At 40.9% G+C, this 27164-nt stretch overlaps 1 protein-coding gene across 3 annotated transcripts; it reads right to left on the bottom strand.

The window, feature by feature from the left end:
• Nucleotides 1–26720, bottom strand: klhdc3 (kelch domain containing 3). 3 transcript variants are annotated; one of them, XM_020096293.2, is made up of 11 exons: nt 26579–26720; nt 24782–25024; nt 22780–22956; nt 22443–22558; nt 22286–22357; nt 20628–20841; nt 19044–19130; nt 17624–17732; nt 5264–5337; nt 4535–4613; nt 1–3159 (listed from the first exon to the last, which is right to left on the bottom strand). In XM_020096293.2, exons 2-11 carry the CDS (start codon nt 24933–24935, stop codon nt 3093–3095), a joined length of 1149 nt encoding a protein of 382 aa, XP_019951852.1. In that variant the 5' UTR covers nt 24936–25024; nt 26579–26720; the 3' UTR covers nt 1–3092. The 3 variants fall into 3 exon arrangements, with proteins under 3 accessions (XP_019951852.1, XP_019951862.1, XP_019951888.1); XM_020096303.2 differs by lacking the exon at nt 26579–26720 and adding an exon at nt 26332–26467; XM_020096329.2 differs by lacking the exon at nt 26579–26720 and adding an exon at nt 25807–26199.
• Nucleotides 26721–27164: the final 444 nt, after the last annotated feature.

Consider the following 27164-nt stretch of genomic DNA (forward strand, 5'->3'; position numbering starts at 1 on the left):
TTTAAATTGTTTTGTTTTTTTATTGATAGTTATAAAGCATATTGCACAGGAAGTCCTGACCCACATCAACAGATTCAGAGTCCCCTTTAAAAAAAAAGTTCAAATATAAAGTAAAAAAAAAAAAGAACATGGGGCCTGCACAGTTGTAAAATGAATCAAAACACACTCCATACTTTGTTCTGATTTTTTTTCATAACCATTAATTTTAGTGATGAATTATTCAGCAACATATTGTGAGCCCTACACACAGCATACACTTCTTGGCATGACATCAGCTGGGTCACATACTTCTGCTTGGCAAATAATAACTGAGCGCTTTAATCTAATGCTTTTATTTTGGTAAAACAAGAGCCGCCCTGTAAGGTGCGAAAGCCGCGTATGAGGTTTTACATGACTGCCATTAAAATGTAATGCCGATATACTGAGTGACCATCACTGAGGAGTTTGTTTTATGCAGTTATTTTATTTTTGACCATAGTGTCTACATTGTCATTCACTTCATATATTCCTGAAAGGGTCTTGACTTAAAATACCATCACCCATAATCTTCAAGCAACAAAAAGATCAAAATGACTCCCACACCACACATTAGAAACAGCCATTTGGTGTCACATTAACAGTTTGATTTGTTCACCACAAGTTATTCTTGTAAATATATGTGTGTGTGTGTGTGTGCAGACACACAGTTTGCTTCCCTGTGGTTTTACTGCATTACCTCTTGTAAAGTCTAAGTGACTGGGGTACTGAGGGATTTCAAGTGTGGGATATGTCCATGTGCATTTGCAGTGCAGAGATCATGAGACTCACTGAGTCACATCGGCACCACCGGTCTGTAAATAAAAAAATCAGACTTGGTTTGGGCAGTTAAATGTCTCAAACTCTGGAGTCTACGTAGACAAGAAGCAGCATCAGCATGTCTCCTGTCTGTAAGGCCTGACATGCCACGTTTTGGCTTTTAGTGCAGTTATCTGGCAACTTCCTGCATTTAAGATTGTTTCACACTGCTTTACATGAAATACACAGATTTGTAAACAATTAGGAAGTAGGTCAGCATTATTCAGTCCTGATGTTTGGGAGCCAAGTCAGATTCTACCGAGCCGATCGGGGTCCAAACTGATTTTTAACATCTGACAGAACAGAAAACAGCAGCGCTCTGTCCCAGAGACCAGGACTGATGCAAGTGTGTGTGGTAACACGGTTCCTGTTCTCTTCTTAGTTTTGCAAAGTTTAGGACTTTGTACTGTTACAACTATCATCCATGGTGTTAGAATAAGAAGGCAGTGTTAATACTCTAACACGTCACCTGCCTGTATTCATCATCGCCAAGTTGTTCATTTCATCCTAAAGGTGAATGACTGTAAAAGACTTGGTGAAGTCTGGTGATATTCTACATTTTCCTATTGTCAACAAAAAACATTTGTGAATCCACAGCTTGTTATTTCCTATTCTGTAGACTGTCAACATTGTACAGAAAATATCAAAAGACAGAAATGATTCACAGAGTTGCACTGGGTGACATGTTTCTTCACAATAATGAAGAAAGTAAGTCAATCGTACATACACTGTCATTGGCTGAAATAGTTTCCAACAAATCCTCTTTACTCCTCGAGTAACAATAAAAAACTACAGTGTCCAGCTGTTCACTGACAGGATCAAAAATACTGAATATCATCAATCTTTTCCTTTCATTGTAGTTGTAATTCTTTTTTTAATAATAAAGCGGTTGGTAATAAAATTTTAAAAAGGACCACCACCATTCCTATGTTTTTTAGGTTCAGTGAAATAAAAACCTGAAGAAATATCCCCAGTTAGAGCTTTTTCGTGTTATTTTCAAGCTGCAAGAGTGTAATCCAATAACAGCCCTTAAGCATTTCAAACATCTGCTCAGGTGTAGCTTTGCTTAGCAGCCGCACACAAACACGCAAGCGCGCTTTCCGGGTTTATGTTCATGTGCACTCTGAAGACGTGGGTCACGTGGAGAGCTTCTGAACGCTGTAGGATTGTCTAAAAGAGGAACAGTTACATTAGTGGTGATCTCCCTGATGACGACGAGGGGCAAACTGAAGCAGGTGGGCTGGGATCATGTGCTCCTACACGTACGCAGTATATTTGCATCATGATTCCCTTCCACATTTGGCACTGAAAAACAAACTACAGGAGTAAGGGGTGGGGGGGGGACAGATTAGTCAGTCTTCCACGGACCCTATGACAATTCTTGGAAGATAAAAACAGACGACCACCGATACAAACTTCCCTGTGAAAAGACTTCTTCTTTTTTTTCAGGGGAAGATGGTTCATGTGTGGGGCGTCTTATTAAAGACTAAATGATACATGCTATCTGTTGGCGGAGGTAGATGGACTTGATTATTTTGCAAGACTGACAGCGACCTTGCAGTTTACCTTTAAAACACTTAAGATAGAGGGGGGGGGCAGCCAAGTTATGATGAAGAAAGCCAAGCATTGAAAACCAGTCAAACAACCTTTCGCAAGCGTTGTACCCTGACATTGTGGTACTTGATATTCTCTCCTTGCATTTACCAGAGTAGTAGCGTCTCTGTATACTCTGAACAATAATTACATTTGCCTTAAATACACGTGGTAGTTTTCCATGGTTTTAGAACCAAGATATAAAAACTCACAACCACCTCAGTCTCTTTATATCTGCAACAGAAGGTTCACATTTGTTTCTTCAGGGAGCTCTGTTGAGTGTTCACTCTCGAGACCTTTGGCTGAAGTTCTCATCTCTTCCTGTGCTTAAGATTCGAAGTCTATGATTATCATAGGCTGATTGGATTTTTCTAGAGAGGCTAGAAAGAAGAGAGAAAGGATGAACACGTGTCAGCGTTTTTGTCTCACATAACCACCGTCTTTTCAAGAGTTAAAATATCCTTGGACATGAGAGAGCTTGTAGTGTCCAAGGAAGTCATAGGCAGGGTATTTTGGTCAGTAATGAGTTTCACTTGAAGAATGTGGAAAATAAATCCAACACAGATCCAAACTCTACAAAAACAGTCCAGGTCTCAAGTTGATTAGAAGGAGAACAGCCCAGCGTCCTGAAGCAGAGCTCAGGTTCGGCCTCGTGTTCAGTAGCATCAACCGTGGGAGGAGAAGATGGGCCTGCTGATGTTGCTGTTGGTGGTCATGGCTGCCAGTTCCCACCTGGAGTGAACAAGAGGGAGAATCAGCCACAAAAACCCTCAATCTGCATCAAGTTTTTTATTTTTTTTTACACTGTTATTTCAAATGTTCAATTGCAGTTATATATAATTGTGATGGTTTCAATAGTTTTTTCTGATTCATATAAAATAACACCGCAAATGTTTAGATTTTGAAACATCCAAAACACTAAAAAATTTTGCATTGCCAATCAAGGGATTGCTTGACATTTGCTCTCACCCTGAGCTCCCCTTGTACCCAGGGAAGGGCCACGATGTGGGCTAGCATGAGAGGAGGCTGTAACACGAGAACTGGGAGCAGGGGCTGACAACAAGCTCTAGTGCTGACCTGATGACAGGTCAGAGGTTGAGCTCCAGATTGTTATCACTGGCTCTGGTTTCACACTCACTCCCTCTCAATTGCTTTGTTCGTTTTCTTTTTTTCTGTTGAGTGCGTGTGTGTTTAAGAAGGAAGATTGGCACTGGAGCTGGAGATGCCAGCGAGGGGCAAAGGGAGTCTTGTGACCCCAGAGAAAACTCTCTAAGGGTTAGGAACACTAAAGTGGGGAGCGTGCAAGGTGGCAGGGATGGTGCGAGAGGAATGAGAGGCTAAGAGGGGTAATTAGTATCAAGTTCCACGTGCAAAAAACAAACACTTTAGTGTAACCTCTCCGTTTCAGACTAGTCTACTAGTCTAATTAGCTCAACAAAATCTATTCATTACGGATATTTAATTTTATACTTGGAATGGATGGATTGTGTGAAATATAGAAGAGAAAATTTCAAATTTCAATGAATTTAAATTTAACACACCAGTCTGAACATTTCAAGTAAAGCAGGCTGACAAGAAGGTGATTGTTGAAAACAGTTCAGACACTTTTTTTTTTACCTTTACCTAACCTGAACAGTTATTAAATGTGATTAGATGTTTGATAACAATAAAGTGATTTTGTAAAAGGAGTACTTCTAAAATAAAATCATGTAAGTAATTTTCAAATTTATCACAGTAAGTAATCAGTAAAAGTATTCTTTAAGCTGCTTGTGCTCTACCTCATTTATAGTATCTTTAAAATGTTTTAAATATGTTACATGTTGTTTCTTTTCATTGGTTATAGACTCGTAGACTTGTTTGTCATGATTTTACCATCATCATGATTATTCTCTGAATGTTAATGCAGTATTTCATGTGAAAATACTCCACTGGAACACAGACTATGAAAGCACGTGCAGACTATTTTCTACAAGCAGGTCTAAAATTTTAAGTCAAACAAAAGCCTGCACTGGTAAAATGACAGAAAAATCACATCTAATTTTCAACATAGACAAGTACAATACAAACAGTGTGAATGACATGTCAGTTCTATGACTAAACACCACACCTGATATCATGTGGGAGTCCCGACTGCTCCAGACTGTACTGAATAACAGCTATTTTGCATAAAGTCTTCAAATTAGGGCCTGAAAAGAAAAGGAAGTTTCGTGAGTAACGGTTTGATCACAGGCACAAGGTTAGAGCTTCTCTCCATGATGTAAAACTCATCATGTTTTGTTCAGATCATACAGCAGAAGAAAACGGCTGAAACAAACAGAATCACGTATGAGGACATGCACATCATGACGACGTGAAGCTTATTATAACCCTTCTTTCTAAAAGTAATTATAACCATTCTCTCAATAAATATGCCCGTCATGGCTGATCCACCATATGGTCAGTGATAAACAGTGCGACAGCACACGTGCACGTGGAGGCGTTTGCCACAGGAGATGCCACCGGGCACTGCCAGTCCCATACGGTCCCTGTGTAAGCCCGCCCACACAAACCCTAACTGTGACCTGACTGCATTACAGGCGGCTAACCCAGCGCAGGCAGGATATGGCTATATTAGGTAGTCCAGGAGACGGATGTGCCCCCAGTGATTACACAAAGCAGGGCCAAGGCCAGGCTCACTAGACCAGGTGAGACATGAAGCAGGGCTGTAAGGAGAGTAATGGCACTATAAAATTTATTGAGAAGACTACAAGATATCTTATTTAACCAGGCGAGGTGGCTGCACATACTGAGGTGGTATTTGTGGACTCATCTGGAGGATAATGTCAGGGATACTTACTGAAGTCTAAGATATACAGGTCTGAATGATCCATGAGGTTAAATTCATCCCCCATTCCTTGCTCTGGACAGGGACTGTAAAGAGAACAAAGAGGTTTTTACAGGGTTAGAGCCGTCACCATTAACTATAATGATCCTGTTTACTTGCAAGTGGTTATAATAAAGTAATGTTGAGTCTGTTTTCTCTACTATGAGCCACATAACTTGCAGAGGCTGTAATTGAATCTTTCTTTAATCACTAAAGGTTCATAATCAGGGAGACGCAGATAGTTCTCAAAACGAGCAGCACTGCTCACACAGTGCTCTGCTGTCCTTATCATTGGCTGGCATGATTTAAGCCGACAGGAAGTGGAGCACTGTGGTGAGACGGCAGGCTGGTCCGTGCTGATAGTCTCCCAGAGCTGTGCAGCCGCTGATATCGCTGCACATCTGTTTTCTAAAACACATCTGAGCACACACACCTGTGACACACCTGAGCTCAGGAGGCCTCACAGCTTCACAACTCACTTCAGTCACATTCTTTCAATCAATTAATTAAGATGCAATATGCTGTGTGAAAAAATGTGACAAGCTACAGCCTGTGGAGCTGAACTACGAATACTCAAGTGAATGTATTTTATGCACCTCATTGCTTTCCATTCATAACAACAGAGCAAAAACAGAAACCTGTACAGATTAGAAGACAAAAATGCACATTAGAGTTTTACATTATCCAGACGACAGATTCCACCGAACAGGTGCTTTCACAAAGCAGTAAAGTGTCTGAGAGTGTGAATATCTTTCATGTGGAGTAACATTTTGCCCTTAAACTAACTCCACAGGATGTTTTCTGTTGTGCATGAACTGTCCACTGACTGTATCACCATCAAACACCAGCACAGTACTGACAAGAAGTTCAGCAGAAACTACTGGCTTTGAATCAGGGCTGGGCAATAAAATAATATCAATAATAATTGCAATATAATTTTCATTGTTCATCAATAGCAGTATAACAAAATTTCAATATATATATATACATTGATATAATGCATATGCATTGTGCAAGCATTGGGAGATGGTATAAAAGATAATTTAACATTTTACAAATCTAACTGAGATTAGTAATAATGTGACATAATTATCGATATTTGTCAACATGAATATTTCAATCTTCATATTACTTTTGACCATATTGGCCAATTCTTTGAATTACACTCAAATTAACATTTTCCTTTAATCTCTTATTCTTGCCCTGCACCATCCTCTGTGCTGAGCTACTCTCTCCACCCATCAATCTCTACTCCTCTTTTCCCGCTGTCCTCTCCATCGCGTCTCCCTTTAGCTGCGTGTTCAGGATGTTGTAAGGGTTTTACGTTGCTAATCTTCCCTAAACAAACACTGTGGTGTCTTAAAGCAGCTAGGAGAGGTGCAGAGCACGAGCACAGTCGTCCCAGGGGGCCAGCTGGGGAAGTCATTACGTCCCCCTCCCCAGGAGGTGGTCCATCCGGGCTTACAGCACGAGCCTTAATCAGAATACCCACAATCACTGAAGCTTCATCATCATCAGACTGTCTACTCCTGGATCTGCAGCTCACTGCTGGCTGTAACAACACTGAGGTGATTAAATGGTTTTCAAATCTTGTTCATTTCAAAATCAAGAGAATGCAAACTACTGAGGACTTTAACATCCAGTAAAAGTATTACTGCTGATTACTACAAACGCCACTAATTAGATAATTAAATTCAGTTACTTACAAAAGCAATCATAAACACATCTTATTAAAACTAAATGAACGCTTTCATGGTCTAATTGAACCTTGTCCAGAGGAGACTTTGGGCACTTTCACACCTTTGTTTAGTCCAGACCTACAGACCTTTCAGTTAAGTCCAAACCAAAATTCCAGGTGTGAAAGGTGCCTCTGACAAAGGTACACACCAACGGGCCAAAATTTAGTCTGAACAAAAGAGGTGGTTTTGTTCCAGACCAAAAAAACCATGGTTTGAAATGTTTTCGGGATGATGGGATAGTTCAGAATTTTGGATTAAAGGAAGTGGCGACAGCATTAAAGAAACAGAAGAAAAAGAAACGTATGGGGCTCATAAGACTGCTTGTGGTCTTTGCCTGAAATTATACTGTACAATGTTAGAATGATGAGGATGTTTATTTTGCTGGTAGTAAAACAACAATAATGATATCACAGTGGCAATGAAATTGACAAAGTGAGCTCGTTTATTCATTTTATTCACTATATAAATGGAAAGAATACTTTTTCTAAGTAAGTTATTTTAAAAAGTTAACAAATACAATGTTTGAATAGACAACACAGCGACATCAGGCGCACACACGTCTACAAACCAATCAATATCAAGTGTAGACAGATGCAGCCCATGTAGGTAATGACAACTGGACATACGTATGTCATACAAATGTTTACAATGTAACAAAGACATGAACCTTGGTTCGGACCTTGGTCTGGACTTTCAGGAGCGAGAACGCCCGAAGTATGACTTGAAACTGAAACGTTCTTACACACCAGCATTACACAACAGTCGCCACAGTGCTGTCATAAAGAATCTGTGGCCGACAACAGCCTGTAGTTTTTGTTTTTTCTGATGTGTCTGTCATCATTGATTCTATTGGGTCCCTATCAACTGATACTCACACATTCTGCTTGTTGAAAAATCATAACCTTTATTATGAAAGGAAAAATCATAATCATCAACAGACTGTCTCCATTACAGAAGCAATGAAAAGTGGCATCTCTATCTGAAGCACAGACACTGAAGTAGCTGTCAACTACTGTGCAAACTCACAGGGAGAGAGGGTATAGGCCTTGGATGCTGACGTGTGAAAGGGTGGAGATAAGAGGATGCTTTACCAAGAGCAACAAGAGTGATGAAGATTGCATTCCCCGGAACAAGACTTTCTCGCGTGCTCGTGGATAATGACGGGCCGGGTGTGATATTCGACAGAACATTACAGAACGGTAATGTTTTATTGGCCTTTGCAACAGAGGACGAGGATGCGAAGGAACAAGGGGATGGTGCGAGGTGTCTGATAGAGTGGCAGTATTTGGGAGCGGGGGAAGTCATGGTGTACGACTTTATGCGTTGCCCTCGTGTTTGACGGGTCACTTTGTTACTCGATCAGCAAAGTATCACTATGTGTGAAAGTGCTCCTCCCCCTACAGCAGCAGCGGTTCCCAGTCTGAGGCCTGACTGATGCCGCTCCCCCCACTAAAACAACACTGGTTGCTATTTCAAACAACACTCAATGAGGGTGTCTAATCACCCAATTGCCAGTCCTTTCTAGAAATGCACTGCCTGCTCCACCTCATTATCTTCCTCACCAAGGTCTAGGTAGAAGAAAGAGCTGTCCTAAAACTAATGAGGGAGCACCACAGAGCCTGGGAACACTCCTGACTCTCTGAAGTATCCAGGAATTTAACTGCCCACAAATTTTCCTAATGACTTTTGGAAAAGGCAATACTGCAAAGAAAGTGACGAGAAAAAGATTGAGAGTTGGAGGAAACTCCATCAGTGACACCTTTGCTTTCCAAGTCTGTTACTTAAGTCTGTTTTCAGCAGCTTCATTGGCTGCATCCTCATTCTTGGGAGTGATATGATCTGCATCCCTTTCCTTTCTGCACTTCCTATTGAACTTTGGTCCTTCACAAGCATTGGGCTCACAGGAACTCATCATGCACTACAACTTCCTTCAGAGGGCCTTATCAGGACAACCAGACATGCATCAATTTATTTCAGCAGCTCTTTGATATTGAGTAAAAACACAGGGAACCTGCTGGGAAGAGCTAGTGTAATATGGAAAAAAGACAGCAATTTGTAAATATCTACATTACTGCAGAATGCAACACAATGATGAGTAAATGGATAAAGGCATATTAGAGAGAGGGACAGCAATTAAAAAAGTACAATTACAAGATTAATATTAGGTTATAGCTGCACTGTGGCTGTTAATAGGTGAAAAACATTTCTCCTCATCAACTATAGCTGTATGTGTGATAGCATGCACACATGCAATTATTGAAAACTGTCAAGTAACATACTGAAGTAGCCAATAACATCACAAAAATCCTTTTACTTTCTATATTTACTGTCACTTTCAAGGAAAATTATTTAGGATCTAGGATCAGACAGAGGATATCTGTATTGTTAAGGATACCACAAGAGTTGACAACAGCTTTGGTGCCAAACTTGCTAAAACAAATCCTTGGTTATCACAGATCGATGGGTTCTCGTCCATCTCTTCTGCCTTAATCTCTCGCGTCTCACCTCATCTTACCCAGCTATCTGTGCCCCCTCCTGGGCAGTGGCTGGACAGTGGATTAAAACCTGCAGCTGCCCAGACATAAGCCCCATGCAGCAATTGAGATACAAACTACAGCTGGCTCCCCAAAAGAGACGCTTGACTTCAGATTAGTCTGAAGAGATGCTAGGCTCTAGTAAGGCATGCGTCTCAGATTGCAACCCAAAAATATTGTAGGACTTGATGGTGGTATTGGAGAGTAATGAAACTACCCTACAAATCTCAAGCAAATACAAATGTAGTCCCTTTCATCGTTATCAAGCTGCTCATATGAGGAAGAGGACATCAAACGGTGCTTCAGGGCCATGAACACAGCTGGTTAATATACAGGAGAAGGTCTCATAAGGTTGTCAAACTCTCCTATATAGCTGGCAGATTCATTTGGGAAAAATACATCACTTCCTTTACAGCTCCAACCTGCAGCTCATTAGAAAAGAAGTCAAGGTCTGGTACACAATAGGAAATACTGATGAAGATACGGTAGCTACAGACCATAGTTTTAGTAGGTATTTGGTTCATGATTTCCATCAGAAAGGCGAATAACTACTTTTGCAGACCACATCTTCACATTCTGCTCAGTTACTGTTTCTACAACTGTATAAAAGTCTCTTTTACTGCAAAACAGTGAAGTTTAAACACAACTTGCTGTTGGAGAGCCAATAGCCACATTTTCTGTTAAATCATTTTGCTGATGTGTTTAGTTTGAAATCTTCACTAGTCTACATAGTCTGGCACCGTGCAGCAGAATTGGCCTAAAACTACCAGGAGGTGTTTTGGTTGTGATGACAGCAGTAAATCAAGAGCTAAACTAATAAGATTAAAACATGTCACTTTACATGGACAATGGAATCACAAAGCGTCACCTATGCAGGCTGTTTATTTGAGCTGCCGTGTAACACTCAACCCCTATGACACCTTAACATATACAGCCTGTTAGTGGGTTAAGGAGGGTTAAGATGCAGATGAAATACTATAATGAGCGTGTCTTTGAAGAGTAAATCACAGTATTGCTGCGCTGCCCCCCCAGGTCTTGTCCCGCCACGCGCTGGATGCCCCGTATCCTGTTGGGGTCACCCCCACTGTTTGACAGGTTTTATCTCAGCCATACGGAGCACACACACACACATTTCAGGACAATTAATAAAGGAAACTTCTGCAGCCTACCCTTTGACACCCAAGGCCAAAAGACAACATGTGTGTGGCATCAAAATCTATGGTGTGTTGATAGGCATGTCTCCATGGAGCCATGTTGCACTGTGGCAGATTTAAAGATATTATGGGCTACAGTCAGAGAAAAAGGAAGGGCTGATATTTATGTTCAACAATAAACAAAACTCAGAAAAGCCAGCAGGGGCTTTAATGAAATATAAAGCAAGAGTATAAAATGCTTTCGAATGAGTTCTCCCTGAGCCCCATGTTTAGTCTAACATTTGTCAGGTTCAACAGTGATAAGAAGCCACACTTCAACCAGCTGGACTATCATACCAGCAGCCCTTTCAGCCATTGATAAGGTGCAAAATGGTCTTGTAGGTGATATCGAGGCACCAGGCTTTTGACCTTCCTGATCTCCTAAACAAAGGCCACTGGACTGAATTTGCTGTTTGGAAACGACCAGTGAAATTCCACACAGATTAAATATCATGTTGAGATTTAGGTGGATTAAAAAAGGGGTGCTGCGCTGGGATGTTTTGGCTACCAGTGAGATTACCTGCTATGTGGTCTCCCTCCTGCTCAGAGTGTAAAGCACACACTCTCCACACCTGAATATTCAGTGCAGGAGAACTGTTTGAATTTCCCATTAAAATGTAAATAGAAGGGAGCTTATAAACACAATATTCCTACTCTTATATTTAGTATTTTGTACTTGATCATAATGGTTTCTACATTTAATGTTAGTAAGTGTGTCCATGCTTTCCTTCTTCACTAGAGCCAGCAAGCGACTGCATATTGCCAAATGAAACACATGTAGTAAGGCTGGCAAAGCAAAGTAAGCATGTGCGTCCATGTCCACTATTCTGACGTCAGCTCAACAAGAGGAGGTGAGTCATGAAGTAAATACATCCAGACGCATATAAACACACTCAAATGGCAAACTACACAGGAAAATAGAAAATGAAGTGTGGGAGTGTCGTTCTGGCCAGAATTTCACCAGCTTCTATAATTTGACTTAAACTCTAAAACAGGCAAAGTGAATCAGAGAGACTGTGATATTCTAATGTTTAAAAATCATATCATAGTTACTCCATTTGGAAAGACCCAAAAACTGAATTCACACATTTACATTAATATTAAATTACATTAACAGCAGCTGAAACTGTATAGAAAGAAAAACAAGGACATTTAGTGTTGTTGATGCAAACAACCCAACCCATGCCAATAACATCCAATATCTAAATGTTTCTCTGCTTCACATCTGTTAAGGAAGGTAATTTAATAAATACACAACAAAAACAATTTAATCTGAAAGTCCAGGGTGGGAAGATTTAATGCATTAAAAATAAGGAACCGTAACATTTTGGCATGTTTGCTTAACAAAACAATTAAATTATTATCAAAACAGCGGCCACTAATAGGTACAGCTCTAATCCACTGGATGCAACATTGTGACACAACGTGCTCTGTCATTTTTTTTCATTTTGGCCAAGCAACACAAATGTTAAATATAAAACCTCAAGAGAGATGATGAGAAACCTGCAGGAGGCAGGGTATTAAAATAGCAGCATCTATGAGGGTGACACCAACATTACGTTACATTTGCAGGTCTGAGCTGGCGTTACTACAGCTTGTCTTTCCTATAGCTTGTGGCCATTTGCATGTTAAAATCTAGTCTGATCAACAAAAAAAGTTTGCCTTCAAGAAAAACTGTGGCTGATTCATGGTGTTCCTCTCCCACCACAAACCTCATGCAGCCTTTGTCTGAGCAGAAATATAAGCAGAAAAAAACTTCTTCCTCTCTAAGAGTGCTGACATTAAAGAGACTCATCCATCGCTTAAGGACACTTAAAATGACAGACACTGGTTCCTGCTGCTCACAGTGAAAGGCAATTAAAGCCCTTTGGAAAACTCTCATCATATGAAAAAAAAAGCACTAAATCTCTACTCAAAAATCTCTATGACGAATGTTTTAGATCCTAACATGAAAAAAAGCAAGCCTTCAATCAGACAGTAACATCTGAGCACAAATAAATGATTCAAATCAGTCATCATTAGTTTACAGAGAAATATCTGGTAAGAATAGATTCATTTGATGCAATTAGGGATTTAGGGAATAAACATCATCATGTCCACGTAGTTTTAGAGCCACTGCCAGATTTCCCTTCGCTGTCTGCTCCCAGCATGCCAATCTGTCATGTCCTTGTTCACATCCTGCCTCTCATAGGCTGCCCTGTGCCGAAAATACTCCCTGATTTAGCCAAAACTGATCCTTTCATAAGCAATTATACACTGAGTGATATGAATGACAACAATGACAACATAGGCTCAGCAGGATCAATAATCTATGAGGCACTGTCTTCATGTGTAGCTCAATTTCAGCTGCGTTCAGTTCCTCAGAAGGTGAGGAAAGGACTTAGCAATGTATGATGCTGATTGCTTGTGATGCATAGGTGAAGGTCAGTGCAGGTGGGGTTAGTCATGCACGGGTCGTCCTTCGTGGGGCAATGAGCAGGGCTCAGTAAATGAGTGTAGCAGAGGTTCTGAGGGTGTATCAAATTGCACTCCGTGAGAAACAATGCCCCCTTAGATCGTAAATCACTGACTGGCCAGAATTTCGCGCCTTTCTGCAGCTCAGCAGGCCTGTTTATACTGACGTAAGTGGCACTCGATAGACTGCCACTAATGCCCAGCACGTCTCACACAGACAGACACATACACACACGCACGCATTCACATTCTAGTTGCACACATAACCTTATTTTCTACTAACATCAGTCTTTTTAAATCATTGGAAACTATATCATGCTGTTGATGTTTGTTTTACAAATATGTCACACCTCAGGGTTACATCCAGTCAAGAGTGTAACCCCTTTGAAAGCGGAGGGCTCTTGGACTTAATAGTTTTATTGTCCTTCACTTAAGTGATAAATTATTCCTGAACAAATTCCTGCGGGTAAAAAAGTATCATAAACTGGGAATAAATATCAACAGAGGGGTTCTGCTTTGGATCAATTTGAAAGGCCAACTGACCCCAGCAAAACAACATGTGGACCATAAATTTCAACACAATTTCCTTGGCAGACCCACAAAAACGAGGAGCTGCGCAAGAAAAACACAAGCAAGGTGTCCAGCGATTCATTCACGACAGAGTGTGCGTGCATTTGTCAACTGCACTGAGACAGACACCAATAACTTTTTCACCCCGTTAACTGCCCTCATGTTGTTAGGTCATACAAAAATAAACATAGACGAGGAGGCAATGGCTGCTTTTAAATATAATGTTCACACTAAATAAGAGTGTATAATGAAAACACACCTCACTCTGAAAAATGGCAGGAAAATTGGGTCTGGGAACTTTCTTTCTCATCCTGAGATATTTCTTTTCGTCTCATTTTTTCAGTTTTGTGTCCCACCCAATCGCTGTGATGTTCTCGGACACTCTCCTGTTATATTCTCACAATGGCTCATGGATATTTTTGAGAGATTTTACAAGGGGACTGGCAGGAGAAGTTCCAGAAAATATCAGGACTCTGATATTTCTTACCAACAGCCCCTTAAGAAAATGTCTGGAGTTCAGTGCATGTCTGAGAGCAGCTTTAGTAAAGATAAGAAAACAAACAAATGAGGGTTATAAGATGCTGCTTGGAGTGTGTGTGTGTGCACATGCTTACGGGAGTTCCTGTGTGTAAGAGGCTTAAGTGTGCTCATGTAAACAACAAACATGCAGTGCCAGTCAGGAGAACCTGTGTGGCCAACTTGTTTAGAGTCTGCAAGGATCATGCTCTATTTTATACGGTAACAGGAAACAAAATCATAGTAGACTTAAAACAACAGAGCAAACGCTGTACTACAAAACACTACTACACAAAGGAAATAACATTATCTCCCATTAATACTTGATGAGCATCGGCTTAATGAAGAGAAGTTTAATGGGTCCCAACTTTCTATAAATAAACAAAATAAAAAATATCTGCTCTAACTCTTAAACAGGATGTTGGAGATACCGCGTGGTGTTTGACTTCTTTCTCTGCTCATCCAGCACCCTCCATCATTCCAGCAGCCCCTGTGACACTTCCTGCACCAGCCCCAGCCCTATCTGCTCACAACAGGATGTCATGACTCCTTAAAACCCGTCCTGGACTAATCCTGGCGAGAAGCCAAACAATGCTTAAGAATCTTTAAAAATAAGCATCATCTTAAGCTCTTTGTCTTTTTCTGAAGAATATTTAACTTGACTAACCTGACAATAGTAGTTATACATATAAACATGAGGTTTCTTTTAAAAAATATCTGATGGAGTGTTGTGACATATATATGTCTTTCTGAACGACACAATGCACTTAAGGATAACCCTAAAATGCTGTTAGATGATACTATGACTAAATATCATTATATATACCCTCTAACAGTTCTGTTTAAAAGTTAAATAATCATCATTTAAATGACTCCAGTGTTTCCACTGCAAAATTATTGCCACCGCTGCTTCAGGGTCAAGACAGACACATTATAGGCCTGATATCCTTGTACTGTGCTGTATTACCCTGCCGCATGTCCTTCCTCTCCCACTGACCTGCACTCACTTTACACATTAACAATGAATCAGAAGTTTGTTAGAACACATACAGTACTTGAAGTTTACTTTGTGTTTGTTTGATTCGCTCAAGAGTTTGTGAGACACGTCTTTAAACATTTTGCGCACAGTTCACCTGCCACACGCAACACGAGACGAGATGCGCACAGCCAGGATATCATGGTTAAAGTGACCGGAACGTTACTGATTTATGCTCTGACATCATCGATTAATTACTAGATAAATGTGATTGTTTTTGTTTGTAAGAAGAGTGACTGAAACATACACACACACGCATTCCTGCAGACAGGAGAGAAACTGAGTTTTAACTTCATTGCTGCAGAAGAAGTGACGCCGTGTTCATCCATGAACCTAACATGAATTCAGCAGGTTTTTTAAAGATCCGTTCAAAGTGTGAGCGATTAGAAAAGAGCATTGGAGCAGTCTCTTGTTGACCGGTGCTGCGTAATGCGCCTGGATGCATTGGTGCTGCCAGTGGGGCCACCTGGATACAGTAAAGGCTAGGATCATTTTCCACACAAGCCTTCGTGCATTGATGTGAAATAGTCAAAATAATTCGACACTATTGATTTTATGTAGTTTTAATGTTTTGGGTGGGGGGGTGGCCACACTGCCCCCTCTGCTAAAAAATCTTTGAGGAAACACTGGACTCTGATGCTGCTGCATAATGGACGAGTCAAGATCACACTTGTGTATTAGGGTGTGTTTCTTCGCATGATGTGGTGGCCACTGAAGCAATTAAACTAACTCACCGGCAGCCAGATGCCTTGAGGACTTGAGGCCGTGTAGACATAGTGGGAGTGAGAGGATTCTTATCCACAGCCTCCCGATCTTCACTATCAGGTTCTCCCAGTGGGGTTTGTCTGATAACAGTAGTCCCAGCTCCCGCACTACTCTGGACCATGCTAATGCCATTAGCTACCTCATTACTCCACTGGCTGCTGTCCTATCATAAGCCTGTCACCAGCCTGCTTGCACCTCACCAGCTACCAACCCCCGGGAACCACTACTGTCTTATGGCCGACAGGGAGCCGTCGCAGACTCCTGTCTGTAGGAGCCTGACCCTACGTTTGGCATATTGACAAGAAGAAGAAAGTTTTTCAACAAAACAGAATGGTCTTTGTTTGAAATCATGTGCTTCACAAAGATTACAATGGTAGAAAAAAAAGCATCACGAATATAAGAATTTTGTGTTTGTGACGAAAGGAGTTGGTATGATTTCCCGTCTCCAGCAAACCTATGAACTTATTTTGCAGTGTTGCAAAGGTTACACATGGTTGATATTTTTGTTTTAGAAAGGGAAGCCGTTGCCATTCTTAAACTTGGTTGTTAGTGTTTTTAAAATTAGGTTTGACCATTTTCTGGAAGAAGCACACCCACTAGGCTTAACAAAAATCTAAACCTATTACATTACATAATCCTAATGCATGCCTTAGGTCACAATGATACAATAACGATTCATTTGTTCCTAAGCACCTGGCTGCATCAACTTTGACAAAAAATAAACGAGGTGCAATTTATTTGAACATTATAAAAGTTTAACCTTCCTGCAAGTTATTTTTTTATATCCTGCAGAAATGATTAGAAACCAATGGTGCCTGGATTGTATCACATCCACAGTTTCAGCCCAAAAGCATGTTTTCCATTAAAACACAACATTTCTTCAAAATTGATCCAAACTTTTAAATTGGAGATGTTTTATTATTGTCTGGACAAGGTTTGCACAGCTAAGACACTAAAGGTTATGATACATGTGAGTGGAGCCAATAATGTTCTGCTCTGTCTCAGAAAACGATGGCTGAGTGTGGGCACATGCTGGTTTTAATCACCATGTGATGTCAAGCGTTTATCAAACACGCCGTTTGAGAAATGGATGCAAGGGCAATTAAATACAAAACAACTGGATAAATTAATGTGTAACAATTCAAATGGGGCTTGATAATTGTGAAAAAACTAAATTATAATTGTTTTCCCAACAGATCGTTCAATTGAATGTTCTACCCACACACAAATGTGTGCATTTTCATGTGTTTGTGCATATGTGTATTGAAATACACTGTAGAATTTTAAGTGTTGCATGTGTAATTTTCCATGCAGGTACAGCATAAATCTGTAGACACTGAGAAGGTTTTATTTTCCTTTAGAACAAGTGGATAATAAGGGCAATTAACTGATCTGCAGCTAAATGTTAACATATCATATCATTCAAGACATAGAAAATAAAAATGAAAGAGTTCATCTAAAGAGGAATTCTACAAAAAAATGTCAGTTTCTCGCAAAAGAAACAGTAGTAATTTTTGATGCCCTACCTTGTTCCTCCAAAGAGGATGATTCGATCTCCCACCATACAACAGCACTGTCGTCTCCGCGGGCATGGGCCTTTCCCCTTCGGCTCTACTTTCGTCCAGGAAAAGGCTTCTGTGTGTTTACACAAGGCAAGAATTGAGTTGAAATAACAATATTTAGACAGAAAGTCGTTAATACACACATATACACATGGCTAACTTCTATCAAACCCAGTGGAGACAATATCCCTTTTTGTTCCATGTCCATCATAAACCATTGAATATTAGAAAAAAACAATCTAAACTGGTGGACACATAAACCTTGTTGTAGTTTTTATCCTGACAAACCAAAGCTCCCCCAAATATTTATGTTTGTTTAAAAGCCAGTTTTGCTTGTTCCAATGTGGCAGAGCAGTGAAACACTGTAGCAACAGGCAGAAGAGGTGAATGCAGTGCAAGTGTAGAAACACTGTCTACGCTCCAAGCCATTTTAAGTTACATAAACATACAAATGATTCCCAGTAAACCAGGGGGACAGGGATACAGGAATAAAATGAAGCCAACAAAGCAAAAAAAATTAAGTCTTGACTATATTTGAATAGAGAATTTTAATTTCTGAAATAGAAACAAATCCTCTCTTCTGCTGAAGTGCATCATGAGTGATGATGTAAACGCAGTCTCAGTTATTCCATATAAGGATGAACTGAGGAGCCTCAGACTCTTAGAGCCAACAGCATCATAGCATCTCTATGGCAACAGGACATTTAGACTACAGTGGATAATTAGCACTCTAACTAAAGTGCCGCCATCTAGTGGACGGACAAAAACAGCAGACACCAGATATGATTGAACATTATGGTGCATGTTTGGTGCAACAGTCCAGGTTTATTTTTAATAACTAAGGCACTGGACCTCAAGCTAGTGTCAGGAGCTGTATTCAAAACTCCCATGTCTTCCATAATGCAAAGGTAGTCAATATATAATGACATCAACACCATATAGGACACTATATTAAAGATGTGGTGTGTTCTGCCTGCTGCATCAACACTATTCTCTGTTGTGAACACAAGGTTTCTTCAGGTAAACACTTGAGCTTACTTGAGAATCAATCTGGCAACATTTGTAAGAGCAGGCAGAGACTCCAGTGACTAAATTATTTTTAATTATTTCCATCAGCTTTTCCCGTGTGTGTGTGAGTATTTCTGGCAACAGACAGGGTTTTTCATACAAAAAGGGGAGCTGCCTGCCAATATCACAGACAGACAATGATACAATGAGAGAGAAGAGGATTGTCTGCATCAGTCTCCTGAGAAGAGTGAGGGGAACGTGGGTCAACTCCAGCCAACACAGCCAGTGCTGTATTTTCTCTATGGAGGTAAACAGTGAAGGTAGATCAAAAACAAAATTACTACACTATAAATACTATAAATAAGTATGGAATCACCTGGATTGAATTTCCAGAGGTCGTTGAAGTGCTGGTCCAGGCGAGCATTGTATCCTCCAAATATGTACAGCTCTCCTTTGTAGGAAACTAAACAAAAGAAATCAACAGATTTGTATTATCTGTCATGAAGATCAATGACATCTGCAGCACAGTATATGGAACCAGAAGGATTTGTTTAATCAGACAAAGTGGGGGAAAATACATTCTCGTACTATATAAACACAGACGGAATGCCTGAGAAACTGAGAGGTCACACTGAATGACTCCTGAGTGGGAATTATTCCGAGGTCTTTTGCGTTGTGAGCGTCCACACTCTGCGACATACAGAATAACATGAGGCTTGCAGTGCATTGATCTGACCTGTAACTGTCTTATCCTCCCACAACCATCTGACAACGTAACAGTGTTTGGCCCATGAAACAAATTTTTGTCCAGGTGGACATCTGTTCAAAGCTCACTCTCCCAGTGGTCACTCGACAGCTTGCAGAATCAATGTAGCGAGTCGATTCCTCCCTCACTCTCATTCCTCTCGTGTAATTATTTTCTCTGACATTTAACATTTTGCAGACTGCAGAGTTTTCGAGCTCGTCACCTGTGACAGACAAATCTTTTAGCTGTTTGACAGATTTTCTCGTTACATCTCTGCAGTTAAAGATGAACTAATTTGCACTGGTCATGAATTTATTTTTCCTCTGTGGAAGGAGAACATGCAACAGCAGCCTCCAGAGACCCCTGCTGGTCAAACTGCACTTACAAAACGATTTAAATGTTGATTAACCCTTGAAGAGTCACTGTCAACAGACTTAAAAACACTCACTAGCCAAGAAACATAAAGCTACAAAGAATATATAACGAAACGCTAAAAGACTGTAGGTACAGTGGTACTCTCACCATTCAGAAAGATTAGTTGTAATGAATGAGCATGTATTTATCTGCCCCTGAAATATAAGGACATTTCAGATGTCTCTCCAGAGTAGTAGAGGACTCTTGTTCAGCTTTCTGCACAAAAATGTCTTATAATGGCAGGGAAAACCATGATTTGTGCAGAAATTAATGATACCAATAAGAAAATACTGCCATAATTTCCTCCTCTTATAAACATATGTCCGGCTATTCAAAATAAGAGAACCATATGTTAGTTTTAAGACAAGAGACAAATCATTAACTTCACTAAGTAAAAAAGATAAAATGCTTCATTACACCCACAGTTTATTCAGAAATGCGCCCATCTGTTGTTGCCTAGCAAACAATATTGTCAGTTATTGTTACTCCTCATATCGTCTCACATAGCCAGAACGATCACCACAGTGCTGCGTTAACTGCAGAACACAGGTTGCACCCATTATCATTCTGTTATAGGGGGGAAAAAAAACTCTGTCTCGTTTGTATTTCTTAAACCAATCACAACTGTCTTGTGCAGCTGAGGTCAGGATGCAGCACTATTGCAAACACAAAACCCACAGCAACGTATCAGAGGGAACTTGTTTTAGTGCAACATCTGCAGGAAGTCAAATACTGTCCTTCTAGTACAGTGATCATGTTGAGTTGTTCATCATGGTGTGTCAATGTGTATTTATATCTTACAAGCTGAATGACTCCTGCGTCCGTCTGGCGATGGCTGTGTTGGAGGGGTGCTCAGCCAGCAGTTAGTCTCTGTGTCGAACACTTTGATCTTGTTGCAGTAAATCTCGTTGTCAGAGTGGAAGGGACCAAAGCGGTCGGCTCGACCTCCGAACACAAACATCTTTGTCCCGATGATGGTGGCTGAGTGGAAGTCTCTCCAGCGCGCAGGACTGCCCTGTGAGAAGACAGCCGACAGATAATGAGACTCCATAAAGTTTCAGTGGATAGATGGAACAGGACAGAAACAGAGGACACTGAATGTAACTCACAGAATTTAACAATACACTTGAATAACCTGAATTGCACCGCATGAACTAGTTTTAGTCCAAATCTCTATAATGTTTTAAAACTCACTGTTACTCTGGATATATACACTGATCACCCTCAACATTCAGACCACTTAGCAGTTTCAGGGCTGTGACTGATTAGTGAAAACTGCAAAGCTTCACCTTCATACTGGCAAACATGAAGCTTAACCAGCAACTTCAGGTAAACAGCAACATCTAGTGGACATACAAAGAAACTCAATTCATCTTTTTAACCTTTATAACGTGCTGATATTTGGACATTGTATAAGATTTTGGGGTAAATGGCTCAGAACGATGATGCAGCCTAATCTATCAACAATAACAATAGATAAACAAATATACAAGAGTGAAATGTGACCAGTTCGCAGTGAATCAAACTATGATCAGAGGCATTTGTCTACTCTCTTTGCATTAAGCTGGTCTGCAGCCACAGCAAAGCCTCTCACATGCCTTTCTTTCCAGAACGTGCTGCCATTGTTTTCCACAAATTGTATGCATGCAAGCAGGCTCTTTATCATGCTTTATAAATAGAGCAGTGGGAGAAAAAAATAAATTTTCGTAAAACAGAAATGTTGTGTAAGCTTTTTAAAACAACCAACTAAGTAAAAATTATAAAACTCACTGTAAATATCACTGTGCTATAAAAAATGTTCTATCAAGTGCAGTAAAAAGCCAGATGTATTTAGAACGGTCACCTTTACAGAAAACAGGATTTGAGTGGAAGCATAGCAACTATGTTTGTTCTCCAAAAAGGAATGCAAGTCTGAGAACAAGCACAAAAAAAAGATTATTCTGTCACATGCACTCCTAAATCGGTAAGCACCACACTGTAATCTCCTTGACAACAAAACGTTGTCAGTGAGTAGCTACGAATATGGGCTGGTGGTGTGAGCCCTTCCTTCACCTAGTCCACCATAGGGAGTGGTGTCTATATTTAAAATACATTTTACTAGAGTTTATCACATGAGCAGGTTGACTGCATGCAAACGCAAATGGCATTTTCCAAAACGGGAGTGTATATAATCCTCTGAGGCTTTTTGTACTTGGCCACCTACCAGGGAGCCGCGTCACACTGCAGTGGCTTTGTATCCAGCCAATCTGACCACTGGACGCTTGAGCAGCAGCACTGCCGTCCACGTTAATACCCAGTGGTTTGTTGAGCTCCTACGGTGCTTTGAATCTAACTGAGTGTGTTGTGAGTCCATTCAATGTTTGTGTATCTTTGAACGAGTGCATTGCGTCCTTGTCAATTTCTGTATAGGAAGAAGTTAAACATTTTTGAAGAAGTAACAACTGGTGACTGCAACTTACCCTGGCATTAATTAATGACCAGACCATGGTGGTGGTGTCCAGCTTGTGGATGTCATTGGAGAAGCAGTCAGCCTAAAAAAAACCAGCAGAGATTAATTAAACTGTGATTTAATGTTTCAGAGAGCAGGTCCCACAGTGACGAGTGATAAAAACTCACCAGCTGTTCATATCCTCCAAATATGTACATCGCCTTCCGCAGGACGCAGGCGGAGTGGCCATCCCTTGCCCCTGGAAGAGTCCCCGAAGTCTTGGGCGTGAACCATCTGTGGGTGTCTGTGAAGCATTAACACTTTATAGTAACTCCAGGCACCCCTGCAAAGGACCTAACCTCGAATCTTAAAGTACGATCATAATATATCACACAGAAGCAGGTGGTAAAGCTCCCTAACATAAATACATCCAATTTCATCACGATCTGAATATCCAACAGGTACATCTCAAGGAAACGCAGCCTGAACCATAATTTAACAGCATGAGGTAGCAAGTCTACTTACTGACATCGAAGGCATAAAGCACATTACAGGCCCCCTCTGTGTCGTTGCGCCCACCCCAGAGGTAGATAGAGTCATCCAGCAGCACAGCTGTGTGACCGTAACGCATATACGGCACCTCATAGGCACGCTCATGTGTTCCCGTCCTCACTGGAGGCAACTTCATCCAGCGCAGAGACACTGAAGTACAAAAGAGCCGAGAAAGACAAAGATATTTAATGGGGAAAATAATGACTATTAACTTTTAGAGGCCAAAATGAAAATATAATAACATATAAATATATCTAAAAAATCGTAGATTCTTAAGATTCCTTTAATGGTAAAAAAAATTGTTTTGCATGAAAAGACACATGGCAAATAGAAAAAGACTATACAGTGCAACACAATTGTGTCTTTGTGGCTCCAATAACTCAAAAGCCATTGATCTTATCAGCTTCACACTTGGCATGTGTATTGTTATGTGCCCAAAGAAGCGCAGTGTTGAAAATTGTTGTGAGTTGGACACATGATGAGTTCAATATTAATAAACAGGTGACCAGCGAGTGTGCTTACGACAATGACATGTTTATGACAACAGGCCCACAACAACCAATCACTAGTTCAGGGTTCTGCATACTGAGTTGAGCTTCACAAAACTCTGTGATGCAGCATCAGGTTTCTGCGGACTGAGTCCAACAATTGGTCTTTACTTGCTGTGGCTTGCTGTAAGTCACTTCTACAGTTTCAGAAAGAAAGCTGCAACCAGCATCACCACAGGCACTGCACTAGTAACTACAATATAAAACCACAACACATTGATAACTTTGTTTTGAGACAGTCCGCTTTGAGATACATTTTCAAAAGGAATACAAAAATTAAAAGAATCAATAAGAGTTAGTGAAACAATGCATGGCTGCATGTGCTGGAATTTTAGACATGAAACTCAGTAATAACATTTAATCAGCATTTGCCATTTTAACCAATGCTTTGTATGATGAAATGTAATCCAATGCCATAAGAACAAACTGCTTATTTTCCAGATGATTTTTTGCATGTGTTGAGAAGCTCAAATCAGTAGACACTGAAAAGTAAAGACAAGTAAAGAAACAGGACAAAAAAGCAAAAGACAGCTGGGTCTGCTGTAAAACAGACTTCAAAGGGGAGAGCACAAAGCAAGTGACAAGAATAAGTACTGAAACAATAGCTGAGGTGGTCCCGTTTCCATCTCTATCAGCCGAAGGCATCTTTATCAAGGTTCGTTTCCACAGATCTTTTCATGATGCAGCACTAGCAGGTAGGCACGAGCGACTTTAGGAAGTTATAAAAACCTATGGCAGGTGGTTGACAACACAGAGATAAAAATATTTTAAAAAATAGGTTGCGAAGAAGAAAAGAGAGCAGTTATATCAACGTTAGAGCACCACATTGAAAGAAAAACACCTGTGTTTGTGAGATAGCGATGGAAAAACAACCAACAGAGAGATTTCCACAAACCACAGTTGAAAGTGAGGTTTCGCCAGCTGTACAGAGTAACTGTTAAAGTGGTGACAGTTCAAAATACTCACACCTCTCTTATCCTCTTCCTGTTCAGAAAGATATTTTCTTGCTTCATGACAGATAACATAGGGCATTTAAGGAGAATGCCTTTACTCTTTCTTTGCACACAATTATTTTGTACAAGCACACAATATTTTTGGTGCAAGCAAAAAAACTACAGTTGATAGATTCATTTAAATAATATGACACACATATACTTGAATTTCAGTGTGGTTCTAATGTGTAATTCAAACACTTTAATACATCAGGGTGCTTGAGACATAAAAATGTTACTTTTCTTTATTGTTAGAAGGTTTTTCAGTTCATAAAACTGATGAATGGTGAAGTTCCCACAACAGTTGCTCTCACAGTCAAGAGAGACAGCTGGACACAACAGACCATTTCAAGAATTCATATGCCTAAGTTCAGGCTTCCCAGTAAACCAACAACAAACAGGATACTTAGATACATGTGAAAATTCACCACCCACCTGTGTTAAAGACGTGCACATCGATCTGACGGAGAGTCTCGTAGTCCTCTCCAGAGCAGTAGCCTCCAAAGGAGTACACTTTGTGCCCCACAGCCACAGCAGCATGGTTGACTCTCCTCGGCCCTCCTTCTAGGTGCACCGACCAGCGCAACATTCCACGCGCTAGCACCTCTGTGACTGCCGAGTCCTTAGACCATCACTTTGTCGCACGCTCAGACCCCATCAATTCAACGCCATCAAAACCTGTGATCATGAAAACAGGAGGAGTAGCACTTTACTGAGGAGATCTGAGGGGCAATTTGGGAGGGGCAATTGAGGAAAACACAAAAGGGGACCCGTTTGTCCTCTTGGGCTAAAGAGTTGCACGGCACTGCTGTTGCTGACAGGCACAAGCCCTCGTATTATCTAAGCTGGGTATTTTAAGAGGTGCTTAGACCTACACCTACCATCCTTATTTCTTTCTGCTCACTCGTATCCCTGTGCCCTCCCACTGCACAACAAAAATGTTAAATATAGTATTCTGCAAAAAAAAGAGCTTCCCTTTTATACATAACCAAATCAAAAATAACTTGATCAATATAAATAACAATAAGGCACCACAATTATGTGACAGAGAAGTGAGTGTGAATTTTGATGCTTGTTTTTGCATGATTGGATGGTCAAGCAAATCAAAAGTATCTGATGAAAACTCCTGAGGACAGATCGGCAGCAGGTTTCTAATCTAACCATTATATCTGCAAAAGGTATTGAAAAACAACAGGTTAATATTGACTCAGTTAAACTCATGAAAAACAAGTAAACACACTTCTTGCAAAACCCCATGTGCCCCCAGTTTATTTAGACCCAGTGACTCACTTTCTCACTGACCTCCAACCTTTGTTTGCTCTTAAAAATAAACCCCCACAAGACCATTTCACATGGACCTTTCTATTTCCAGACCACCCTTCTGTGAACAACACGGGCCACGTCCAAGCATCAGGAAACTGTCTCAGTCTTCACTTTATTAAAGTAATCGCTGTGTTTACCTTATCCACTGGGGCATACTGTGAGAGCTGCCATGTGAACTCAACACCACGCTCGGACATGGGGTCAATGTCTCCTCATCGTTGCTGCAGTAAATCAGTTTCCAGCAGTTTAGCCTGAGTATATAAAAAAGCGTCTCTCCCAGATCTTAGCCTGTATCTTTATGTGGGAACAGGGACATCTCAGTGGGAGCAGAGTTGGGGACAGAGCAGCTTCGACACCCTCCTGACCCCCTGAACGGGATATTGTTGATATCAGATGACCGGCTGAGGCAACTTCATAAAACCGACATGTTAACCAGACAAAAGTCCTGCACACTGTTAAACATGTCCCAGTTATCAGGGGGGCACATGCATGATCGATAATGCTAATCTAGAGCCGTTGACATTGAGCTGTTACACGGTTCCTACAACAGTTATCGCCTCATACACAAGCTAGCCGACGTTAGCTGTAGCCAAACTGGGACAACACACGCCTATAAAGACACAATGGCTGACTCACAGAGTGTATTATCTCACAGCACCCACCTTAGCAACAACCACGAGTATCGACAGCAGCCAGCTGTTTGATAGCCACCTGCCCGGGAGGAGGAGGAGGAGAAGCCGCTGCTAGCTAGGCTAAAGCTAACCTGCAGGAGCTACCTTACTTAGCTGTTAGCTAGCTAACCTGCACTGGAATGAAGACGAGCCGGCAAACAGCTGAAACACCAGCGGCTGCTTCCAGCCCGGCGAGTAAACACACAGCGATATCGACAGAGGAACAAGGGTTCACTACCTTCGGCAGGTCGAGTCGGTTGTGGTTGACCGGTGTTCAGACAGGGTAGTGCTACCGGGAGCTATCCCAGACCGAGCGAACTACTCTCTTCTACCGGTACTTCGCGAGTTCCATACACAACGAGCCACCCAGGAAGTAGCCACATCCACCTTCTCCAGAAGTCCCACCCTGGAGGAGGCTCAGCACGTGGGGAAGCTCCCGATCATAACATTTAAGAAACACACGCAGATTTTAATATTTTTTAATTCAAATATTTATATCATCTGTAGATCAATTATTATTGCTGCTGCTGTCATGATAAAACATCCATATTTAAGTTGGTGGGGTTTATTCACTGATTTCTTGATTCATCTGGATTAACTCGCAGCGTAACATGTTGGCAGGATGATGGAGAGAAGCTTTTAAATGTAAAGATGAAACCTGTACACCGTGTCTGAAAGTTGAGCAGCACTGGAAAACTCGAAATACTCGATTCATCGAGTTTCTTCCATCATCGTATCCACATGCTCGCTTCCTCGTCACGTGTTGGGAGGAGAGGCGTGCACGAGCACCCCCTGTCGGCTGTTTTCATCCTGGAGAAACTCCT

Source organism: Paralichthys olivaceus, chromosome 14 (assembly GCF_024713975.1).
Source record: "Paralichthys olivaceus isolate ysfri-2021 chromosome 14, ASM2471397v2, whole genome shotgun sequence".
Lineage (NCBI taxonomy): Eukaryota > Metazoa > Chordata > Actinopteri > Pleuronectiformes > Paralichthyidae > Paralichthys > Paralichthys olivaceus.

Bases quoted from the DNA above. Each gene is read 5' to 3' on its own strand.
- klhdc3 (XM_020096293.2), bottom strand. From the start codon at position 24,935: ATGTTGCGCTGGTCGGTGCACCTAGAAGGAGGGCCGAGGAGAGTCAAC. The intron at 22,559-22,779 runs GTAAGTAGACTT...AATGCTTCACAG, and splicing joins GCTTTATGCCTTCGATGTCA to ACACCCACAGATGGTTCACG. The intron at 19,131-20,627 runs GTAAGATATAAA...TCTTTTGTTTAG, and splicing joins ACGCAGGAGTCATTCAGCTT to TTTCCTACAAAGGAGAGCTG.